The 24,814-nt window shown below is 41.1% G+C and overlaps 1 protein-coding gene across 3 annotated transcripts in view; it reads right to left on the bottom strand.

The window, feature by feature from the left end:
- The window catches only part of SCAPER (S-phase cyclin A associated protein in the ER), a 321,693-nt gene that overhangs the window by 5,072 nt on the left and 291,807 nt on the right, over positions 1-24,814 (bottom strand). For all 3 annotated transcript variants that reach the window (XM_088446867.1, XM_088446876.1, XM_088446870.1), the window contains exon 29: positions 1,801-1,992. In XM_088446867.1, coding sequence (XP_088302993.1) covers positions 1,801-1,992 — 192 coding nt within the window. The remainder of the gene's footprint in view (positions 1-1,800; positions 1,993-24,814) is intronic.

Below are 24,814 nucleotides of genomic sequence, written 5' to 3'. Positions count from 1 at the left end.
CTAGAATTCGTTGTCATTTTGTTCTCATATATCAGGGTGTTTCTAATGATAAAAAAAAAAACACATACGTTTAACAGGCCTAATGTTCTATCTCAAATTTAATTATATTCGGCCTTTGGTAACCTTATGCAGTTGGATAGATATGGCACGGGGAGACCGTAAAAAAAAAAACCCAGCTTCATTATATTTTAAGGGTGTTAATCATAATGTTAAATATCAGTAGACAAGCTGATTTTCAGAATTTCATCATCTGCATGTCAACAGCAAGGAACTGAATGAGATACAACTTTTCAAACATACAGCTGCTACAAATTCCGACTAATATACACAACTTGTCATAATAAAATAACTTTTCCGAAACTACAGGAATCTCTTGCAATGACCACAAATGCAATAATAATGCTATTTTCTATATGACATTTACAGAATGTTCTCCGAAGATGACAACATAAGAATAAATGAAAGAATTAGAATATTATCATAGCCACCATAGCAGAAAAAAGTTCTAAGTTTATTTTATGCAATGCAAAAAATACAGTGCAAAACTGTAACTGAATACTGTAAAGGTACAATAATAAACAATAAAGGACTGTGTACCTTTTCATAATGAATGTAAGACATTTTATTAACTGTTTAAATCTGTACTGTATGTTATAAGATTAATCTCATAATACTGTAATTATATTTATAAAGATGTTTACTCATTTAACATATTGTGTAAAATAGTTCTGAAGAAAGTTTAAACCTCCCTCAGCGAAGTCTGTAAATTTGTACCAAAGATTATTCAGGGCAGAAATGACCTACCTGCAAAAAAGATTAATAATTCAGTGTATGCTACCATACTTAGAGAACTGACAATTCAATAGTGTGGTAAGAAGCCTGGATCCTGCCAAGAAGTCACCAATCCAGTTTGGCTAAAAAGGCCACTCAATAGTCAACCTTTCACTTTGTTTTGTATTCAGTAGTTAATTGAAATATAATTGATCCTCAATATTTTTGAAAAATACAATGTGCAAACTATTAACATTTTACGTCTCTGTATTTGAATAGTTTCTAAATTTTCAAGATTTATTTTTACCAGAGATTAAATAGGCGAAAGCTTAACCAGTGTAAAAAATTAATTACTATTGTAAGATCGTATATAAATAACTAAAGCAATCACATCTACGAAAGGAATAAAGACACAGTGTGCAATACTTGTATTTTGGAATATGAAAGTTAATACTGTGACGCACGGATCTCTGATTACAGTACGATTTTATCAAAAATATTTTATTGTTTTAATCCTATATTTTAGTTTTATTTAGGATTTTAATAGTTTTCATCCATTATTTATTCTATCTCCTATCATTTATATAATTTCTTATATGCATTTTTATTTAACAGCATATTTGCATAGTTCTCACTTAGGGCAAATCCCATTTATTATAACAACAACAGTTAGAAGTGTAGTTAATAAAGAAGATATCAATTTCATTAGTAGCTGTGCAACTGATTTATGTTAAAATAAATGATTAAATAACCATGTTTACATCAATTCACATTTGTTAAGTATTATCAGCACTATATGTTTCTTAAAGAATGAATGTGTAATATCTACTTTTCCTAAAGCTTTTGCCATTAGCAAACTTATACTTACGGTCAAAACAGGAATGATGGTTCCTGTGGGCAGTGCCCAGATTCACAAAATGTTATGTCCTCTCATTTTACTATCCCCCTTTCCCAAATAGCTCCCTATATACACACTTGTTGGAGCCTTTCACAGCTATACAGGTCACTGCTCCCTTCTCAGCTCTGTACCTGAATGAAAGTGGCGAGTAGCTGACAGCTTAACTCCTGCTCCAAAATCAGTCTGTTCTGGGGGTTGTTGTAGCAGGCGGAGATCAGCGTGGGAAATAGGAGCCGGACCAGCCGGGAGTCACTAAAATACTGGAAGGGGAGCTGGCAGAGTTTCTGAAGAACGGTGGGGTGACGGCCAGACTGGACAATGACCTGTAAAAAATGAATAGCACACATCAGCAGTCTATCTACGTTGCTCTGCAGATTGAGAGCACAACCTGTCCCACAGATACAAGCCTTATTGCAGCATCTGAACTAAATGCATAAGGTTAGTGGCTGGCCTCCTAAACTAAAACCTATTTCTGCTGACTTCTCTTTCTCCTGTTACTCATATATCCAAACATCAACATGGCACCGACGCATAGGCTGTGTCACTGATTACCATACAACATGTGTGATAAATATATTCCAGCATGCCTTCAAAACTCATCTAAGCCTGGCACTGATGAGGGCATTCCAGTACACATTCTCCAAATCAACCGCCTACTAACAAACTGTATACACATTTTGTTACATTAACAACACATTGCTACAATAATGTGACAAGGAGTGGTTACTTGTACATGTCTGCTACAGCCTCCAGCAGACCTATTTCATGTGCAATGGCACAAGCCCTTCTGCAGGCATCCATCAGCCTGTGCAAGTAGAAGTCGTCTGTACTAATAGAAATAATATAGGCAATCCTTGCAGGGATGTGTGCTACATTCACATATAACATACTGGCTGTGGGGTTTGCTGATACACTTCCAGGAAAGAGAAACACCACAACAGTGCATAATTGATACAGTACATCAGATTGCAGGGTCCAGATAAGACTTTTCCTAGTCTAGTCCCGACCCACACTCTAATGCTGCCCATACACTAGAAGACAGGCACAAGACTGCACGATTATGACATTGTAATCGTGCAGTCGTTTGTCAGTCTGTGATGAGCCTACACTGGACGAGCTGTCGTTCAGTGTAGGCACATCGATCATCTGCTAACATGCTCAACCTGACATTATTGTCAGGCTGTCCAGCATGTTTGCCCGATGATAGATGTCTAAAACGACCAGTGGGAGCGTGCATTGCTGGTCGTATTAGACATTTTAATGAACGATTTGCAAGCGATTAATTAATGATTGTACGCTAATGATATAGTTCAATCGCTCAATTTAATCGCCTAGTGGATGGGCAGCTTTAGTAAGCAGAGTCCTTATATTTTCATCATGTTTTGTTAATTATGGTTATGTAAAGTTATGATAAATAAGTGCGCTAGAAATAAATCTATTCAAATAGTGCCAACATACAGTTTGACTCAGTATGGCCAGCTGTCAAACTTATATTGTATTATTATTATGTTTTATATACAGTTATTGGCTACTAGTGAAGCCATTTGTGGTATCATTGGTACCACTGGTTTAACCGACAAGAATACAGTGTAACAAGCTTATAATGTGGTAAGATACAGGTTTTAAAATATTTGTTGGAATGTTAAATATTTTGTTTTAAAAGAAAAAGGGGACAATATCTGTAATTCTACTTAGTGTCCAGTAAGCAGACCGGTATCTAAGAAGTTTATTACCAGATACAGTACATCTATTATTTTCATGTCAAACACGGTGGAAATGTGATTCAAATGTGATAATGTAGTGGCAGCCAGGAGCTGATCTGCCTATATTACATTACTGATTGTGTAAGTATTCCTCCTATATGGAAATATGTGCTTCTTATAATCTTGTTATGCTGTTTCATAGTATTCACAGGAGCGGTGGGGGGAGAAAACTAGAGAAGAGAAACGTCTTTATCCATTACCCTTATGCAGGTAGGTGGGCAGCAGGTATGTTCCAATGTCCCATAAATATATATATATATATATATATATACACACACACACCAACTCCCTTTGTAGAGTGTTTTATTTTTATTAATCATGTTTCAAAACATTTGCAGTTTGTCACTGGTTTCTTGGATTTACAATTCTACAACTATGTCTAAGCATTGCTCCATTAACACTTGCTCTTCCTATCTGCATATCATTACAGAGTACAGGAAAGTCTTTTCTTTCAGGAACGTGCTCCATTCCCAGAGTTAAATCTTTCAATATAAGGCAAAATTCTGGAACCTGGATGCTGCTAATGAAGAATTAATTAAAAGCAAATTAATTTCCTCGGCCTACTCAAAATTATAGCGAACCATCACTGCAAATAAAAAACAAGAACAATATAATTTATTTATTTGAATTATTTTTTATAATAATATCCAAAAACATGTTTTCATTTATTAAGGTATTAATTGCAAGAGCAAGAAAAAAGGTCCAATAAAGTCATACAGATGTGTCCTTGTACATCTCTGCGGCAGTCGTATTAAAAAGTCCCTCTCGGCGCGCCAGGTCCCAGGAGACTCTGCTAGAGCCGAGCGTATTTTTTGCAGCAGACTGTGCTGATTAATGATATGTGACACTTGTATGTGTGCGCGACTGAGTCTCTGCATCTATATATGAAGTGTTACAATGTAGCGGCCGCAGCTCTTTTCATTCCAAGTTCCGTTGTGGTTCATATTCTGACTTTAGCCGCGTACACACTTGCCGATATTTGGAACGATAACGATATCGTTCACACTATCGGCTAGTGTGTATGAAAAAAAACGACCAGCGATGCGTGCTCCCGTTGGTCGTTTACGATAACCCCAGTCGGCTGTACATGCAGCCCAATCTGAGGTTACCGTGAGTGATGCAATGCCGGCAGAGTCGCCGGGCCTGCCGAGTACGATATAGCCGCATACACACATCGTGTAGTGTATATGCAACATTAGGTACACACAGATATACAAGTGTCGCTTTGCACTGCGACTTAGACGCATTTGCGGCACAAAAAGACACCCGAATTTAGCAGTGTAGCATGAGACCTGGCGGCTCACTCACGCCAGGCAAGTTGTGCTGGATGGCGTATTGAGGCTAGGAGGTATATTTACTAAAGTGACAGTTTTTAGAAGTGGAGATGTTGCCCATAGCAACTAATCAAATTCTAGCTACTGTATTATCTTCTAGAAGGTGCTAGTTATATGTTAAGTGTAATCTGACTGGTTGCTATGGGCAACATCTCCATTTCTAAAAACTCACTTTAGTAAATATAGCCCGAGATATGGACACATCTCTATGTGTTCACCAATATTATATTAGTTATTTTATGCAATAAAAACATTGTAAATATATCAGCAACCTGCATATAAATTCTAGCTGGGAACGATACTGACCCCATATTTGTATGCTGTATGAATCTCATACAAAGTTATGATCATACTAGTACAGTTAAAAAAAATATGTGTTACTCATTTTGTTTATCAGCTATAAAAAAAAAGACATTTGCATGAACGTGTTAAACATTTTAATACTTATAGTGTAAATACAAGTTCTTTCTGCTTTAAAAAAAAACAGATTCCAAAAAACATTCTGTATGTGAAAAATAAAAAGTGGTGCAGAACGAACTACGTAAGGAAGAAGTGCGTGAGAAGGCCGCGTTCTCTACAGGCTAGCGACATTGGGAAGCTTCCTTTGTTTGGCGACAGAGAACCATTCAGAGTGTCTGGTGTGCAGGGGTTAAACTAGTAAATGTCAAGGGGCTTTCTATACCCAGCATTAGTGAACAGTTCTTCCAAAAGCCCGAACATTTCATAGCCACTTAGTCAGGCTTTGTGAAAAAAAAACTTTTCATCAGCCCATGATAAACATCTCCCATTAACCTTGATGGAGGGAGGTGCAGACTTTTAGGTGTAAGCACTGGGTTTGTGAGGTGGGACACCCACGTTTTATCATTGGCGCCAGATCAGCTTCTAGTCAAAGAGGATCCTTTAACCCTGTGTCTTCCAGAAGTCCAGAGCATAAAATTCCAGTTCATAGAAGGAACCAACCATATCAGCAGTCCATATTTATGTACAAAGTACTATGGATTGAAAATTTAGGACAAGCAGAGCAGAAAACCTCAATCAGCCACGCAGACATCCAGTAATGCTGTCAAGTAGTGCTGAAAAGCTTATTTAGGGCTGTTTATTATTATCCAAAATAAAGCTCAATAATTGCAAAAAATAAAGTATAATAGTACCGACAGGACACCTGGTAGAAGACATTGTTTTTTTCTATAAACATGTATGAGCTTGGCTAGTGCAGTAATTATTTCCATAGCTACTACTAAAAAATCATTAGGACTGTAGTGTTTAATATCGGTACCATCAAGAAATTGTATTGTAGTTATCTTTGGGTCTAATGACAGTAACTACTAGTCTAGTTCATAAGAAAGGTCTATCTTAAAGTCAACTAATATAAGAAAAACAATGTCAGCACAACATTGGGAATATATATATTTAAGCTACAGCAAAAAACTGAGTAAGCTCACAAAAAGGATGAACAATATTTTAGCTACAGTGAGAAAAGCTAAATAAGTGACCATTACTGACAACATGTCATGAACACACTAATAATAAATTACATTCTGAAATTTGTGTGAAGGAGTATATTTACAAAAGTATGGGTTTTTATAAGTGGAGATGTTGCCCATAGCAACTAATCAGATTCTACTTAACATTTATCTATAACCTTCTAGAAGATAATAGCTAGAATCTGATTGGTTGCTATAGGCAACATCTCAACTTCTAAAAAACCCGCACTTTAGTAAATATATGCCTAAGTGTAGGTGAGATACATTTTATGTTCTTAGGTCATACACAGAATATTACGCAATATGAATATGTAGGTATGCACAACACGGTACATAAACTGAAGTACTTGCCCAATATAGGTTATGCCAGCTTCTATTTGGATTGGTTCTGGGCTCAGCGTGATAGAGGCAGAGTTAAACCCACAGCATCCAGGCATTGTAGGTATAAAACATGTGTATTCATCCCAAAAACACATCTTAGGTGCACACTTGTTTCACTGGAATATGTCACAAGCTGGACACATACAATTTTCATCATTTTGTATTTCTACTTTGAAGTAACCATTAGACTGTCTATAGACAGTGTGATTTTAGCATGCTACTTGTACCCCCTCGGATGTTAATTAGGGTAACTTAGTAGGAACAGGGCAAGCAATATTGATGTACAACCGCTCTCAATGTGTTTACATGATGTCCTAATGGTCATTTCTGCAGACTGTATTGCAGAGCAATTGGAAGCTATTTAGAATTTATAGAATGTAAGCTCTTCCGAGCAGGGCCCTCTACCCTCTTGTGCTTCTCCCTACTTTAGTTGCATCTACTTCTTACTCACCACTGGGGCACCTACCACTTGGTTGCTTATGCTCTGTTGCTTATCTGGGTGTTATGGTCGCTAATGTAGCAATATATATTATCCATGTCCTTGTCCTGTATTGTATTGTTCTGTAAGTCGCTTGTCTACAATTTGTTTATGTACTATGTAAGGCACTGCGGAACACTTGTGGCGCCATATAAATAAATAATAATAATAGTAATAATAATAATACCAAAGTAATTGACTTTTACAGGCACTGCTTAGTGAATGATACATATGGGCTGGGAATGGGCATGGCACTATACTTTGTACTAAGAAAGAAAGATTGATTGAAAGACTGGTTAACAGAAACTGTTACAAGTCCTGAACTGGCATTTTAAATAATGTCCATGGTTCCAGTATACAGATAAATAGATATGTGCCTCATGTAGCATATTGTAAGAGTAATAAACAGCATGCATAGTCATTCAAATGAAGGTATTTCATCCCTTCTAGTTTCCTGTACAGTACAGAATGATACCTAAATGGACACTTCTATACTAGGGGAGGGAGGTACATTTGGTACTATATATAAATTATACTTAACTTACTTTAACTTTTGTAACTCTACAGATTTTTTTAAATAATAAGACAAACAAACAAAAACAAGTACCAGAACTGAGTGGTACTATTTAAGCAAGTGAAGGAGTTAACAATAAATGCCATCTTGTAATGCCTTATGTCAGGACAACATATACAGTATAGTAAGTTGGGAAGCAGTATATCACAGGTACACGCCCAAGGCATGGCCACCTCAAACTGAAACCAGAAGGAGTGAAAGCAACTTCATTCTGAGAGATTTACAAGGTTTCAAAGGCTTTGAACAATATGCTAAGAACACACTCAGAGTTCATAATGCACCTTAATCAGGGACAAGATCAACAAACGAAGAGTTGGCATTTTTCAGTTGATGGGTGGGAGGGAGAGAAGAAGGTGGAGTCAGTTTATTGCCGAAAACATACATATGCATCTGAATGTGGGTTCAACTACAGTCATTTACTAGCCGACTCTGACACTGTCCTTCTTGTTAGTTACTGGCAAGATACTAAGAGCAGGAAGATACATAAACTATATAAAATCATCCCCAGTGCTTCTACAGTGTATGCACACACACATAGCAGAATACTTGCCTACTTCTGAAAAAGCATTTCAAGGAGATTGTGAAAGTAACACCTATGAGGACGGCGATAAAGTGGGTGTGTACTGCTACATCTGAGAGGTCTGCCATAAACCTGACTTGCATCCAAATGTAAACAAGCCCCAAAGCAGTTAGTGAGATCTACTTGTTGCTGAAAACACACTGATACTTTTCACAGAATGCATGTAGCCATAGGGGTCATTGTGCCTTATAACCAATGCAGGGATATGTTACTAATGTCCCATTTGAATATATATATATATATATATATATATATACACACACACATACATACATACATACAGTATAAATATACACAGCCATGGCCAAAAGTTTTGAGAATGATACAAGTAATTCTCAATGGGATTAAGGTCTGGGGAGTTTCCTGGCCATGGACCCAAAATGTTGATGTTTTGTTCCCCGAGCCACTTAGTTATCACTTTTGCCTTATGGCAAGGTGCTCCATCATGCTGGAAAAGGCATTGTTCGTTACCAAACTGTTCTTGGATGGTTGGGAGAAGTTGCTCTTGGATGTTTTGGTACCATTCTGGCTGTGTTCTTAGGCAAAATTTTGAGTGAGCCCACTCCCTTGGCTGAGAAGCAACCCCACGCATTAATGGTGTCAGGATGCTTTACTGTTGGCATGACACAGGACGAAGACTTTTGGAGGATGGCCTGGTGTCAAGAAGGGCAGCAAAGAAGCCACTTCTCTCCAGGAAAAAAAATCAGGGACAGACTGATTTTCTTCAAAAGGTACAGGGATTGGACTGCTGAGAACTGGGGTAAAGTTATTTTCTCTGATGAATCCCCTTTTAGATTGTTTGGGGCATCTGGAAAAACGCTTGTCCGGAGAAGGAAAGGTGAGCGTTACGATCAGTCCTGTGTCATGCCAACAGTAAAGCATCCTGAGACCATTCATGTGTGGGGTTGCTTCTCAACCAAGGGAGTGGGCTCACTCAAAATTTTGCCTAAGAACACAGCCAGAATGGTACCAAAACATCCAAGAGCAACTTCTCCCAACCATCCAAGAACAGTTTGGTAACGAACACTGCCTTTTCCAGCATGATGGAGCACCTTGCCATAAGGCAAAAGTGATAACTAAGTGGCTCGGGGAACAAAACATCTAAATTTTGGGTCCATGGCCAGTAAACACCCCAGACCTTAATCCCATTGAGAATTTGTGGTCAATCCTCAAGAGGTGGGTGGACAAACAAAAAGCTACAAATTCTGACAAACTCCAAGCATTGACTAGGGAAGAATGGGCGGCCATCAGTCAGTATGTGGCCCAGAAGTTGATTAACAGCATGCCAGGGCGAATTGCAGAGGTCTTGAAAAAGAAGGGTCAACACTGCAAATATTGACTGTGCATTAACTTAATGTAATAGTCAATAAAAGCCTTTGATACTTATGAAATGCTTGTAATTTTACTTCAGTATACCATAGTAACATCTGACAAAAAGTTCTAAAAACACTGAAGCAGCAAACTTTGTGAAAACCAATACTTGTGTCATTCTCAAAACGTTTGGCCATGTCTATATATATATATATATCTATATGTATATATATAGATATATATATATAAACTTCATAATGGGGTATTGTGCAACAAGGGAGATTGCTAGACTCTTCAGGGAGATTGCTACTATTTCAGGGAGTCTCCCTGACAATCAGGGAAAGTTGCAAGTATTTATAGCTGTAGTACCAGAAACAGGGGCTTGATAAATAGTTATTTTACAATATATTACTGTCACGTCTGGATTATTTTTTGAACCCAGGGTGGATGCAGGAGAAGAAACAGGAACGGGTTTGTAGTATTGGAATGCAGCAGGTTTAATATGAGTATTATTATTCATGAGATGGTCATAGATATATAAAATGGCAGAAAATAAACAAGTCCAAGTGATGTGAGACTGAAAACAAATGTCTAGCAGAAAAAAAAAACAAATTCCAATAATGAGGCTGGGAACAGGTGTCTGGCAGAGAAACAAAAGGTCCAATGGCGTTGTAACTGAGGAACAGAGGACTGTAGTACTTGAGTGGGCTCTGAATCCGGAGAGCTGGAGGAGTCACAAACAGTGAGGTGAGTAATGGGGTATAGCAGGGTAGATGCGGGTATCCGGGAACAGCCTGAGGTGGAGACAGAGCAGGAAACGGAGCACGGCTGGGACTGCAATAATCACACAGAGCTAAGGAGCACAGAGAACTCTCTCACAGCTTGCGCTGTGTACACGTTGCACTGACAACTAGAGGGCGTGCTGAACACCCTTAAGTACCATGGGAATGTGCATGATAGGCTGCTGAGAGTTCACACAAGATGCTCTAACCTAATTGGCCCATTCAGGTCACATGCCCAAACCCAAGATGGTGGCGCCCAGCAATCTCCAGCGCGGCAGCGCTGCCAGTCTCACCTGCCACCACATGGCTTGTACCCTTAGGACATCCACGCGCACTTCGTGCCAACCTCCAGGCACCAGCACCCCCACCGGTAGGACCGCGCCACAGCAACTCGCCAGGTATAACAGCTCTGGTCGTAACAATTACCATCTGGTGTGTAATCTTAAAACACAGGCATATAATATTTCTGGTGAATGCCAATACATTTGAACATATCTACATTAGTAGTAGACACTAAGTAGACCGTTACTAAGATAAAAATGATTTTAAACACAACTCATGAAACTATAGTGAAAAAATATGATCAAGTGTTTCACAGGTAAGATGAGCAGGTTCAAACCCATTAACAAATTTACCATTCCCAGGCGTTCCCTTTATGTGCCATGTAAATTCTAATCAGTAATATAACCAATATATAAGTTCTCCAGAGAGTGTGACTTGTAGGAATATAATTACAATGATTTCTTTGTATGGTGTTTTCACAAATAGAATTGAATTTTGAGCTGGCAGTCTCCATGTCTTGTCTTATACCTTTACATAAACAATGCTGTTATGTTGCACTTGTGCCAAAAAGTACCTATTCTAAGCACTGTAATATAAAGCTACATGCACACAAATGTTGTACATGTAATGAAAATGATCCTGATTTTATCTCACTGTCATGATTCATTTAAGCAATAAGACCAAGCTGGGCAGCATTTTGGAGAAAAACTCATTTGTGTAGTGAATCCCTTAGATGTTTCCCCTGCCTGCACAGCGGACCCAGTCCTCATGGTGAGGTATGAAGGTGCCATTCGAGCCCAAATCGCAACAACACACTGAAATAGGAGCATCCCACTTTCAAGGAAACCTGTCCTATAAGGATGTAACTCCCCAACAGCATTAAAAGGATCAAAAAACTTGTATTGATAATATAAACAACCCATAGCACCCATCACTCAAATAAAAAGAGAACAAATGACAACCCCCTTATATCCCCCCACCCTGTATAACCTAACCCCAGCCTAGGCATACGTGGATCCCAAAATAACCCCCCCCCCCCCCCCCAAAAAAAAAAAAAAAGCTACCCAAAAATCCTCCCCTCCCCAACCAAATAAAAGATAGTAAAAACTACATAAATCACAAGGGCAATAAACTTTGTTAGTAAAGCCCTCCAACTAAATTATAATGGAGCAGCTGCCGCACATGATAGGCTGCCCTCCCCGAGCACAGGATAAATGAAAATACCATAGCAGAGCAATAGGGGATCCATAATACACAATACTATACACTATACTATGTAACAAAATGGGGAGAGCAACTAAAGCAGGGGAGACCAGCAAGGGACTCACAAAACCCCTAGACCGGAATCAGGAAACAGCAAAAGGGACAAGGCATAAAAGTCAACGTGGAGGCCGCGGACGTCCTGCAACCCAAGCCTCAGCATCAGCAGGAGTATTGAAGAAATGGGCGATGCCATCAGCCACCACACGGAGATGAGACGGGAAAAGCATTTAATACTGGATTTGTTGATCCCGAAGTTTGCGTTTAACAGGTTGATATCGAGAGCGGCTCTTCTGCAGCTCCATGGCGAAATCAGGATAAACTGAAACAGAGTGGTTATCCAACTTGGGAGGACCATGGAGACGGATCAAGCGCAAGACCGCGTAATGATCCTTGTAGTGAAGCATGCGGGAGATGAATGTTCTTGGAGAGGCCCCCACAGCGGAAGCCTAGCAGGCGCATGGGTGGCCCGTTCAACGGAGAACTGCGAGGAGAAGGCATCTCTGCCAAAGAGTTTCACCAACCATTCCCATAGGAACTCTTCAGGAGCAGAGCCCTCAGCCCGTTCCAGCAGGCCCACAAAGCGCAGATTATTTCTCCATAGACGGTCCTCCAAGTCAGAAAGTTTTCAGCGACAAGCAGCGGAGAGGGCTGTGATCTGCCCGGGGATAGGTGGTGTAAGATCCTCTACAGTGGAGATACGATGTTCAGCCTCCCCCACTTGTTCCTTTATTTTTTGAGGATCATGACGGAGTAAGGAAATATCAATCTGCCCGCATGGCACGGCTCCAAATATCATCAGGCTGGGGGTAAAGCCCAGCCCTCCGTCACTGGCTGGGCTTCCCTCAGCCCTCTCACATCACACTCCGGGAGTCCGGCACTGCCGCACAGCTGCGGCGGTGGGGATCCCCAACCTTCCGATTTGACCACCAGCGGGCCACTTTGGAACAGCGGGACATTACTGTCTTGCTGAAATCTGGATGTTGGTAGAGGGGTGCGCCCTCTATGGGTGGCGCCCCTGTTCGACCGCACTGGTCGAACACCCCTAGAGCCGGCCCTGACTTGAGGAGAAGGAGCAGAGTTATGGGCAAAACGTTCCAGTTTAGAAGCAGCCCCGGAAGCATGGCCCTATTTCCCGATATTATATGAAAGCATGATAAATTATCAGGGTATTAAAGCAGACAGGATCTTCAAAAGAGGAGAAAGTCCACACTGCCAATCAGCAACAGCAAACAGGACCTCAGACAAGAAACTTGCAGACTAGCACTACAAGTCCCAGCCAGCCACCACCAGAGAATAACCACAGGATATATGAGACTCATGCACTAGCCCAGCAGGTACCGCTCCAGGGGATTCAGACAGCAGGGGGCGAATTATCACACAAGTAGGTACACCACAGTATCAAGGCAGCAACTCACTCACCAGCCAGCAGCCCCTATGCATGCACCGTCTGGGGCAGATGCCGGAGACATGTACGAGGACTGATTGAAAAGTAATGAGACTGCCTCTGCTTTTCTGTCTCATAGGAAGACATGGCAGCGCTATGCTGGTTATTGTGAGGCTCATACATCGATGTGTCTGAACCTGCGGTTGGCAGTTGTAGTCTTTGTTTGGTCACAGCGAGTGGAAGATCTTCATACATTTCGTCATGGCGGATAAGGAAGTTCACGTGAAAGCTTCACCGGCCAGCAGCTTGTTAAAGAATGCCCAGGAGGTCCCGACTCCGGTACCAAGGGGAGGAGCAGACCCTCACCCACCACACTGGGAAGTAGGAAGACAGGGCACCGCTCCTACAGGATGGGTACAGGATGTTTAGCAGGAGAGCTAGCAGGTAAGCTCTCTACTTCATGCCGTTCCAAGCCACATCCCCTACTCACTAACTCACCTGCATGTGTATTTTAATACATTCTGGTAATACACAATTTCTTATTGCCAAAATAAGCAATTATAATTAGTGGATCTAAATCTTGGTAATTATTAAATATGCCCTCTAATAGCAGGGCCATCTTTAGAGAGGAGTGGGCCCGTGTGCATCCCCCATCAGGGGCCTCCTCCTCTCGCCCCGGTGGCCGGCAGCCGACTAACGCGGCTGGCTTGCCACCGCAGAATCAGTAGACTCTGGGCACTAGAGTGTGCCCAGATCGCCGGGGAAATGGTGCGGCTGCCATTTTCCTCACAACGTATGCGCAAAACGCCGGAAAAATGGCCGTGGAGGCTATTTTCCGGTGCTTTTGACCAGCGCTGAGAGACCCAACGCGGGCCCTCCCTGTAGATGGAAAAGCACATTCACAGGAATTTCCACTGCAAAATTTAGAATTATGATGTATAAAAGTTTAATATAAGTCTATTGACATGTTCATTGCGATAGGTAACAGAAACATTAAAGTACGAAATACATTTTCCCCATTTGCATAGAACATTGTTTCATGTATTTTCTCAAACAGGGCAGTTAATAAATGCAAATATGTATATAAATAAGGTTCCCTATAAACATATAATGTATGATGAGAGCCAATGTATGAGCATACAGAAACATCACTGTAGAACTACATATATTCGGTCTTAGTTCAGCATTACACGTTTTTCATGAAGTTATCCTTGTGGGTTCAGGACACATCTGAACGCTCCATAATTATAAATAAAACATATTGAAAGCATCCGAGCTGGAAACATAATATTGGGTATGTGATACCGCCGGTTCCAGATCACTTCTCCCCTCTGGCAAGTAACAAAGGCCAGGTAATAAGGATTAAATTGTTAACACCTCTAGGAAACTTTGCACGCCATACACAACTACAGCAGCAGGTAATTGAGGGAGACAAGAGCTTGTGATATGATCCATTATGTCTTAGGCAATGGAGAGAGTTAACTATTGGTAGGTCAGATCAGAAAGAAGTGTCCCCACTTTAATTCAATAAGAAAGCTGTTAAATTAAATATGTTTTTATTATGATTAAATAATGTAAAGCTTTTGAATTTAAATCCAATTAATTCAGGTATTTACAGTACACAGACCTGGTGGCTTGCAATGACTACAGCGTAACGGCTTTATCTTCACCTACTACATATTATTAGACTATACCATCATATCATCACCATAACACTACTCTACAGTGGGAATTAGAGACAACCCTAGTATTCAATTATAACAATATAATTTAACGGCGTTAACAGTGGCGTCACAAGGGGGGTACAGGCCGCACCCGGGTGTCACTCGCCCAGGGGTGACACTAAAGTCATCGGACGATTCTGAGCATACGACACTGGTCACGATTATTAAGCACCTGTGGGTGGCCAATGCGCTTTCCATGTGAGTGGTAATGCCTTCCATGAGGTATTCCCGTTACACCATAGATTAAGGAATGTTCGCACAACTTCGAAAATGGAATGTCCCATCTGTCGGGCACCCACTATTATACCCCATTCAGACTCCGATATTTCACGTCGGCATTGCCATGAGCAGCCTATCCTGTGTTCAAGCTGACTCATGAGATGTCAGATTACAACTGATGCAGATCATTTCCAAGACACCACCTATCATTACATTTACATACTGCTATTCCATGACTTTTGGCACTTCAGTATATCTATCTATCTATATAATATACTGTATCTATCTATCTACAGTCAGGTCCATAAATATTGGGACATTGACAGAATTTTCAGATTTTGGCCTCTATACACCACCACAATGGTTTTGAAATGAAACAAACAAGATGTGCTTTAACTGCAGACTTTCAAATTTAATTTGAGGGTAATTACATCCAAATCAGGTGAATGGTGTAGGAATTACAATGGTTTCTATATGTGCCTCCCACTTTTTAAGGGGCCAAAAGTAATGGGACTATCAACTCAAAAGCTATTTCATGGACAGGTGTGAGCTATTTCCTCGTTATTTATTTATCAATTAAGCAGGTAAAAGGTCTGGAGTTGATTCTAGGTGTGACATTTGCATTTGGAATCAGTTGCTATCAACTCTCAATATGAGATCCAAAGAGCTGTCACTATCAGTGAAGCAAGCCATCATTAGGCTGAAAAATTAAAACAAACCCATCAGAGAGATAGCAAAAACATTAGGTGTAGCCAAATCAACTGTTTGGAACATTCTTAAAAAGAAAGAACGCACCGGAGAGCTCAGCAACACCAAAAGACCCGGAAGACCACGGAAAACAACTGTGGTGGATGACAAAAGAATTATTTCCCTAGTGAAGAAAAACCCTTCACAACAGTTGGCCAAATCAAGAACACTCTCCAGGAGGTAGGTGAATATGTGTCAAAGTCAACAATCAAGAGAAGACTTCACAAGAGTGAATATAGAGGGTTCACCACAAGATGCAAACCATTGGTGAGCCACAAAAACAGGAAGACGAGATTAGAGTTTGCCAAACATGTAAAAAAGCCATTACAGTTCTGGAACAACATCCTATGGACAGATGAGACAAAGATCAACTTGTGCCAGAGTGATGGGAAGAGAAGAGAAGTTAAGGAACTACTCATGATCCTCATCAGTGAAGCATGGTGGTGGTAGTGTCATGGCGTGGGCATGTATGCAGGGCCAGATTAACAATGGGGCGGATGGAGCTACAGCTCCAGGCCTCCACATAAAAATAGGCCCATTGTCATGAGAACATGATGTTGAGTGGCCATCTGCTATCCACACGGTCAGCCATAAATCATAAGTAGTAAAATTGAATTTCTATTTACATCACAAAATTAACCTTTTTTTTTTTTACATATTTAAGGAAACATTGGGTATAGGGGTGTACATGCCCACATGGCACTGGCCACACCTATACAGCACTGGTCACACCTCCTCTGCTTCTCATAATAGGCCCTTGGTCATTTTCAGCTCCAGGCCCATGTGGCCCTCAATCCGGCCCTGCATGTATGGCTGCCAATGGAACTGGTTCCCTTGTATTTATTGATGATGTGACTGCTGACAAAAGCAGCAGAATGAATTCTGAAGTGTTTCGGGCTATATTATATGCTCATATTCAGTCAAATACTTCAGAACTCATTGGACAGCGCTTCACAGTGCAGATGGACAATGACCCGAAGCATACTGCATAAGCAACCAAGGAGTTTTTTAAGGCTAAAAAGTGGAATGTTATGCAATGGCCAAGTCAATCCCCTGACCTGAATCCAATTGAGCATGCATTTCACTTGATGAAGACAAAACTGAAGGGAAAATGCCCCAAGAACAAGCAGGAACTGAAGACATTTGCAGTAGAGGCCTGGCTGAGCATCACCAGGTATGAAACCCAGCGTCTGGTGATGTCTATTCGTTCCAGACTTCAGGCTGTAATTGCCTGCAAAGGATTTGCAACAAAGTATTAAAAGTTAAAGTTAGATTTAGGATTGTTTAGTTTGTCCCATTACTTTTGGCCCCTTAAAAAGTGGGAGGCACATATAGAAACCATTGTAATTCCTACACCGTTCACCTGATTTGGATGTAATTGCCCTCAAATTAAATCTGAAAGTCTGCAGTTAAATCACATCTTGTTTGTTTCATTTCAAAGCCATTGTGGTGGTGAATAGAGGCCAAAATCTGAAAATTCTGTCAATGTCCCAATATTTATGCACCTGACTGTATATATATTTAACTAATTATCCAAATTAATGAGTGTTCCCCCAAAAACACGGATTCTTTTTTTCTGTTTTTGCTTCATTGCATAAATTATCCCCACTTGTATTTCCGTATACAATCAATTCATTAGTGAAACACCAACAATTATTTTATTTGGATTATTGTTGGTAACAATTACATCTTCATTCCTTATGATTTTACCTTATTGATCTTTTTGAAGTCAAGTTACTTAATCTATATGTGCGGAATCCCTCTCTTGTTACTTTACGTGCCATGGAACAGGCATGGAAATAATGTACAGTACACTGCTTACAGCACTTTCAGTATAGGTAACTCCTAGCGGGCTCAACAACAACAATAGGATCTGTATGCCTGTCAGGTTGGAAGTACGTCTGAGTAATCTGGCCATACACTGCCAACTTTTTCATCAGATCACACCAACTGAATGATGGTCTGACCAACCAAATTAAGTTCTTTAGTCCCAATTAGGGCTTGACACATCCTTCCACAGAGTTCCCAGAAATAATTAAAATAGTACAGCTGGAATGGTAACCAGTCATAATGTGGACAATCAGACTGTCAGCACCAGAATGTTGACACTATCTGACTGTCGATATTCAGAACTATGCGCTTCCTCTGCAATCAGCATTTCCAAGCAGAGAGAGACAGTGCTCACTGATCACCTGAGGTCTGGACTGCCTGGTCTGTAGTAACCCTTCTGTTACCACCGCACCTCCAGATTATACACTGCAGACACCTGTATATAAAGTCTCCACAAGATAGGTAAAGAGCCAAAAGTAGCACTCAGCCCTCCCTATAGCAGCAATTCAGTGTTTTCAGTTAAGAACTGTATACCTTCCCAGCAGGTGCGATATAGACTTATAGTGTGCTGGATCAAGTAGGACCAGGTTACACCTCATCCCTGCTCACCACAGCAGACTGTAGTATAGTGTGATAATAGGCCACCATAGACTGTCTATCGCTTTACCCTTTAGCCGCAAACTGGGTTAAGTGTGTTGGAGCAAACAGTTCCCGCAGGATTTGACAATACCAAAATATTGTAGAAGAATTAGCAAACCATTATATGTGCACCACCTCTACAGACCTAGCTGGACAACGTAGTATTAAATGTACTAATATATTTCCATAGTGTAATGTAGTGATATGAGCTGTTACAGGTAATTGTCTTTAAAGAGTTTATGTTATTATATAACTTTGCATAGGGTGTTAAGTACCATTTTAGTTCTCTCATGTTGGTTTGAATAATAACTAGTGTATTGCAGGTGTGGGGAACCTTTTTTCTGCCGAGGGTAATTTTGATATATATATATATATATATATATATATATAACATTATTCGAGGGCCACGCTCCCTCCATGTGACGTCACACGGGGCGAGGCCACAATCGACGGTGATTGCAGCAATGTCCGGAGCATCCTGAGGATGCTGTAAGGGCATCGGTGTGACCGTCTGAAGCGTCCTAAGGACCCTCCAGGCAGCACAGCTATATAGATTCTGGCTGCAGTGTGCCACATGAGGTTAGCAGAGAAAAGCTCTGATGGCCAGACCAAATGACTCCGCGGGCCTTATAAGGCCCCCGGGCCCGAGGTTCCCCATTCCTGGTGTATTGGGTAATATAAAAGTGTGTTGCAAGAATATTAACCTTTGCATAGCTAAATCAGTTTGGTGTACCGGGTCAGACACTTCCAACCGATGATAATCGTAGGATGATCCCGCTGAGTTCCAGTACAATAAATAATTATCTTGTCATGTGTAAGTTACATACCTGGAGATGCATATAAATGTACTTTCCTTTTGACCTATTGTAATGGTGAAATAATTGACACTATTCCATCTTGTTAGAAGAATTAACTCTGTTAATAAATCTAAACTTTCTTGACAATAGTTGGTATAATACATTGTGTGGAGAGTAAAACTTCTTCCCCTCTCATGTGAAAATAACCATCTTAAAAGCCAACACAGAGTGTGACCAACCATCCCCTCTGGTAGATACCCGAACACTACAACAAATTGTTGCATGCTGATTGTCGACATTCACACTGTTGACATTCTGTCAGGGTCGACACTTTAAATGTCAACATTCAACTTGTCGACATTCTGACCACATCAACATTCTGAATGTCGACTTATTATTTTACACCCGCTGGAACTACTTCCCTATATTTAATATGGTGCATTCCCATGGTCCAGTCCTCAGATGAACATATTATTGCATAGTACTGAGTATAGAGCAGTAGTAGCGGCAACTCTATTTTAATTTTTTTTTTTGGGGGGGGGGGTTAATCCCTAACTGGATTAAATGAGGTAGACTTCAAGACGATAATAAAAAGTAGGCACCTACAATAGATATTGGATAGTCATTGTTTATTCATTTTGTATTCTAATTTAAATTTATTTGCATTTCTCTCTAGTACAAGAGAGCGGCTGCCTGGGAGGCTAGCGCTTGTGGTCCTTCAAGTGCCCGAATGCTTCGGTGGCCATTTATGGCACCTGACCATTCTGGTACCTGTAGTGCGCCAAGGACAATATGTCATAAATATTTTTTTTTACGCCTATTACCCACCATAACACGGGTACTAGAAGAGCCCTAGTTTTATTTGGTCGGTCAGTTTGCACGTTTATCATTCAGTGTATGGCCAGCTTCAGTGGTATTTTTCACCAGAAAACAGTCATTATTTACTAATTATGTTATCATAGAGCTGTTTATTTTAAAGGTTTAGATTGCCTTATTTCTTGACTTTTTATGCTCATTTTAAAGCCAACCTCTATACCTTTAAATTCTGAGTACATTTTAATTTTTACAGTTAAATCAATATTTTTGAGATATTAAGATTTAGAACTGCTGTGGTGGGCTTCACGTGTTGTATTGTACCACAGACATCACCTGCATTGGGAACTGAGATGCCCTAAATCCTACAAGAGACAGTTGTAAGGCTAAGTAATGATGTCACTGTAATTATGCACATCATTAGCTGCCATTCAAGATGTTCAGGATTTAATGTGAGGTTCTTCTGTATGGCACATTCCTTACTAAATGCAGCATTCAGAATAACCTCCCTTATATGCCTCTGGTCTTACTAAATCCTGCTCTTCAGTCTTAAATCCAAACACAAAGCACTTTTTGAAAAGATTTTGACTGCTAATGAGTCAAATAGAATGTTACAAGTTTTCCCATATCTTTATTGGAATAAGAGCCGAGCGACGAGGTGTGGGAAGGTAAACGATGGAATAATGTGATGCAATGGTATATTTTTTTTATCAACTGGAGTTAGAACTATCGCAGGAGCAGTACTAAATACGTATAGGAACTAGTAATTGGGCCGCCAGTCACAGAGTTGCTAACTACGTATTATGCAGGGATTTTTTCCTCTTTCTTCCACACATTCCCATCTCTCTCCCCCTATTCCTTCCATATTCCTCTATTCTCTCCCTTTTCCTCCATCACGCCTATTCTTCCCATACCCCATTCCTCCTGTCTCCCCCCTTCCTCTGGTCTCTCCCTATTGTCCCCCTATTCCTGCTGTCCAGTGGCGTAAATTCATCCCAGATGCCCGGAGGCAAGTTATAATTTGGTGCCCTTCCCCTAAAAATAAGAGAAAATAAATATGGTGCATCTGTTTAACTATCTATCTATTTCATATCTATCTATCTCATATCTATCTATCTAGCTATCTATCTAACCATCTATCTCAATCTATCTATCTCATATCTATTTAACTATCTATCTAGCTATCTCATATCTATCTATCTATCTATCTATCTATCTATCTATCTATCTATCTATCTATCTCATATCTATATATCCATCTATCTCATATCTATATATCGATCTATCTCATATCTATCTATCTATCTATCTATCTATCTATCTATCTATCTATCCTGCTATCTCATATCTATCTATCTCATATCTATATATCTATCTATGTATCTATCTCATAGTATATGGTTATGGTAGCTTCTCAGGTGCTGGGAAGAGATGCCATGTATTGAGCAGCCGTGATGGTACTCTCCGGGTACATATTTACAGTCCTAAGTGGGATAAATATATTATGGGCAATGGAGGAGGTGCCCCTTCAGTGCTGGCGCCCGGCGGCAGGTGTCTCCATTGTCTCCCATAGTTCTGCCCCTGCTGCTATCTCACTCTATTCTTCCTCCTACTCCTCCCCTCTCTGACTATTGTTTACCATATTCCTCCCGTCACCTCCTATTCCTCCTGTATATTTCGTCTCCCCATTCCTCTTTTTTTTCCCATCTCCTCTATTCTTCCACAATTCCTACTGTCTCCCCCTATTGCTCCCGTCTCCAAAATCTTTCCCTAATTCAAAATCTCTCTGTCTTCTTTTCTCTTTATCCCCACAAACTCTCCCCACCCCTCAAACACACAGAGGTGGGCTGGTCCAGTTCTCTATGTCAGTCTAGTATCACTAATAACTCTGAGGGGGACTGGGCCTTCCCTCATGTTTAGTGTTCAACTGCTAGTCTGACATTATGTAACAGTTTTACATAATAACATTGATTGTACCACAACTGTCTCTGGGGTGGAATTCAGTCAACAAACCAGACTAATTTACAGAAGTTGAAACTACATTAAATTCTCTTGATACCAATATTTTGATTTGCTTATCTGGTATTATGCAAAATAAGCATGTAGGGAGTAACTTTGTAGACCTCAAAGGGATTTGGGTACCGGATGTCAGCTCTCAGGATCAAGGCGTTCAGAATCCAGACGCCGGCATCCTGAAAGGGGTTAAGATACCGACAGCTGTCGGTAAGTATCTTAGCCCTTCCCCTACCCTTAAACCTAACCCTCCCTGCACCCTAAACCTAACCACCCCCTAGTGTCTAAACTTAACCTTCCCCCCTATTGCCTAACCCTAACCTCCCCCTAAACCCAGTACTTACCATCGAATGCTGACTGGTGTTGGGATGCCGGCGCCGTGGTGGAAATGACGCTGTGTATAATAAGACATTTATTTGAATGACCGGGCCACATTGTGATATTGCTTTGTACTACTTATAGCCTGGGGTACATTCAATATTTAGTTATGTTTAAAAAGCTGCAGGTGGCGAGGCAAGGGAACAAGGGACAAAACCGAGAGGGCAGACGGAAATAATAGTTTATGCGCACCTACTCTCACAAAGACATAATGATTGGCAACACTAGTCGGGTTGAGTATGGGATTCCGGCGGTTGGGATGTTGGGGTTCAGAATACAGACAGGGGCATCCTGACAGTCCGAATCCCGATGCCTTGAGCTAAGTACTTTAACCCTCCATTACCGCAGCCTAACCCTAGCCTCCCGTAGCCTAACCCTCTCCCCGCAACCTAACCCTACCACTCCCCATAGTGCCTAACTCCAACCCCTTCCCTAAACCTAATACTTACCGTCAGGATGTCAGCAGTCAGGATTTTGGAGCCGGGATTCCAGCATCAGGATTGTGACCACTGAAATGCCGAATACATCCCCACTAGTCACCCGCTGGGGATTGCAGAGGAGCAGAAGTTTGTCGGAATGAGGATGTTCCTTGCAAAGTGCTGTATAGGCACGCACTGGTGCATGTAAGTTTGCAGAGCAGTGCAAAAAAAATGTTCACTTTGCGGAGTGAGGTTGAAGTAAGATAAAGGAGCGGAGAGGGCATATTTCAGGGAATTGTTCCTTTTTTTGCAATGAGAATTAACTGCCCCACCAGATCTGAGGTTGTGGAGATCAGCATTTGTCCTATACTTTTATTGAGATGCACTTTGCACATTCTATTTCTACTTGGTTGCAGTGAACTTTATAGAACATAGATCAGGTTTTGGATGCACTATGCTGATTTCTGATCACGAAAATTCTAAAAATTTTTAGAAAAAAAAGTAGATTTGTACCCACATTCTCTGGTGTTGGGTACTGGACGCCAGCACTGGGAATCCCGGTGGTCAAAATCCCGATGCCGGCATCCCGACACGGTTAGGATACCGACATCTGCCAGTCGGTATCTTAACCATCCCCTCTCCCTACCTGATGCCTAAACCTAACATCCCCCCTCACCCTAACTCTGCTACTTACCTTCGGGATGCCGAAGCCGGGATTCTGGCAGGTGTCGAGACTCTGGCACCGGTATTCTAAGCGCTGACATCCCGAACTTGATGATATTGATCGCATCCCCATTTTCTCTTGCACCCCCACCCCTACCATTACAAACATTAGAGTAATATTGCTATAAGACTTCACATTTGCAAAAGGCATAAAAGCCACAGCAAGAGAGGCCACAAAGACACCCAGTAGTTGTGTCACTAAGATGCAACATAACTATGAAGCAGTGAGCAACCATCACTGCAATATTATCAATCAGGAACAAAACATTTGCAACCAATATGCACTACAAAACACTGGGCCTGATTCAGAGCCGGACGCTATTTGCGCTCGCTCGTTCAGAAAAAGGGGCCGTCTATTTAATTTGAGCGCTCGCTCTTTGTGGTCTGTTGACGCCTCTATGTGTGAGCGAGCAAAACATGCGCACGCTATTTTGTAAAGACGCCCCCTGGCCGCTCGCATCCTACGTCATCTCCGCTATTTATTTGATTAATCGAGTACATCGAAAGGCATCTGAACTGCTTGCAGTGCTTGTGGTTGGATTTTCCTACCGCAATCATGCGAACAGTTCAGGCTAAGAAACAACCAAGTGACGTGGTCGATGACGCTGCTATGTTAATTATGCACACCCTTAAAACGCCCGTTTTGACCGTTTGGCACGCCTGCGTTCTGATCACCACTCCCCGTTTTCAAGCACCTTCCCCTGTTACCACCCACAAACGCCTCATCCTGTCACTCAAATTAGCAGGCACTCGCTATTTTGCGAGCGCTCGATTTCCGACCGCAATGACTGGTTGGCGCATGAACATTACGACCCATACGCATGCGCAGTTGTGCGAACATCGCTCGGAGCGAACGAGCGGCCGCTTATGAGCGGCTCTGAATCAGGCCCACTGTTCACAAATGAGTTGGTATTAAAGGGTTTAGTGAACAGGTGGTGAAGGCAGGATTAGAATATTAAGGGGTCAAGTCAGTTAGATACAAGTGGGGTGAGTTATCAATGCAACGGTGTGGAGATGCTGACAACAGCCCCATAACTCACCCCTCTTGTGGCCCGATCTTGCAGGTTTTTATACGCAGCCCATTAGGGCTGTGAACAAAAATCAGCAAGACCGGAGCTACCGTAAGTGTGGCATATAACTGAATTCTACCCTGAAAACCTACACATTCAAAAGAAAAAAAAAACAAAACACAAAAACATTTTGACTTCCCATGTCCAAGGTTATATC

The sequence above is a fragment of the Taudactylus pleione genome, unplaced genomic scaffold (genome assembly GCF_031769625.1).
Source record: "Taudactylus pleione unplaced genomic scaffold, aTauple2 ptg000019l, whole genome shotgun sequence".
Classification (NCBI taxonomy): domain Eukaryota; kingdom Metazoa; phylum Chordata; class Amphibia; order Anura; family Myobatrachidae; genus Taudactylus; species Taudactylus pleione.
This window is presented reverse-complemented; position numbering and strand designations above follow the sequence as displayed.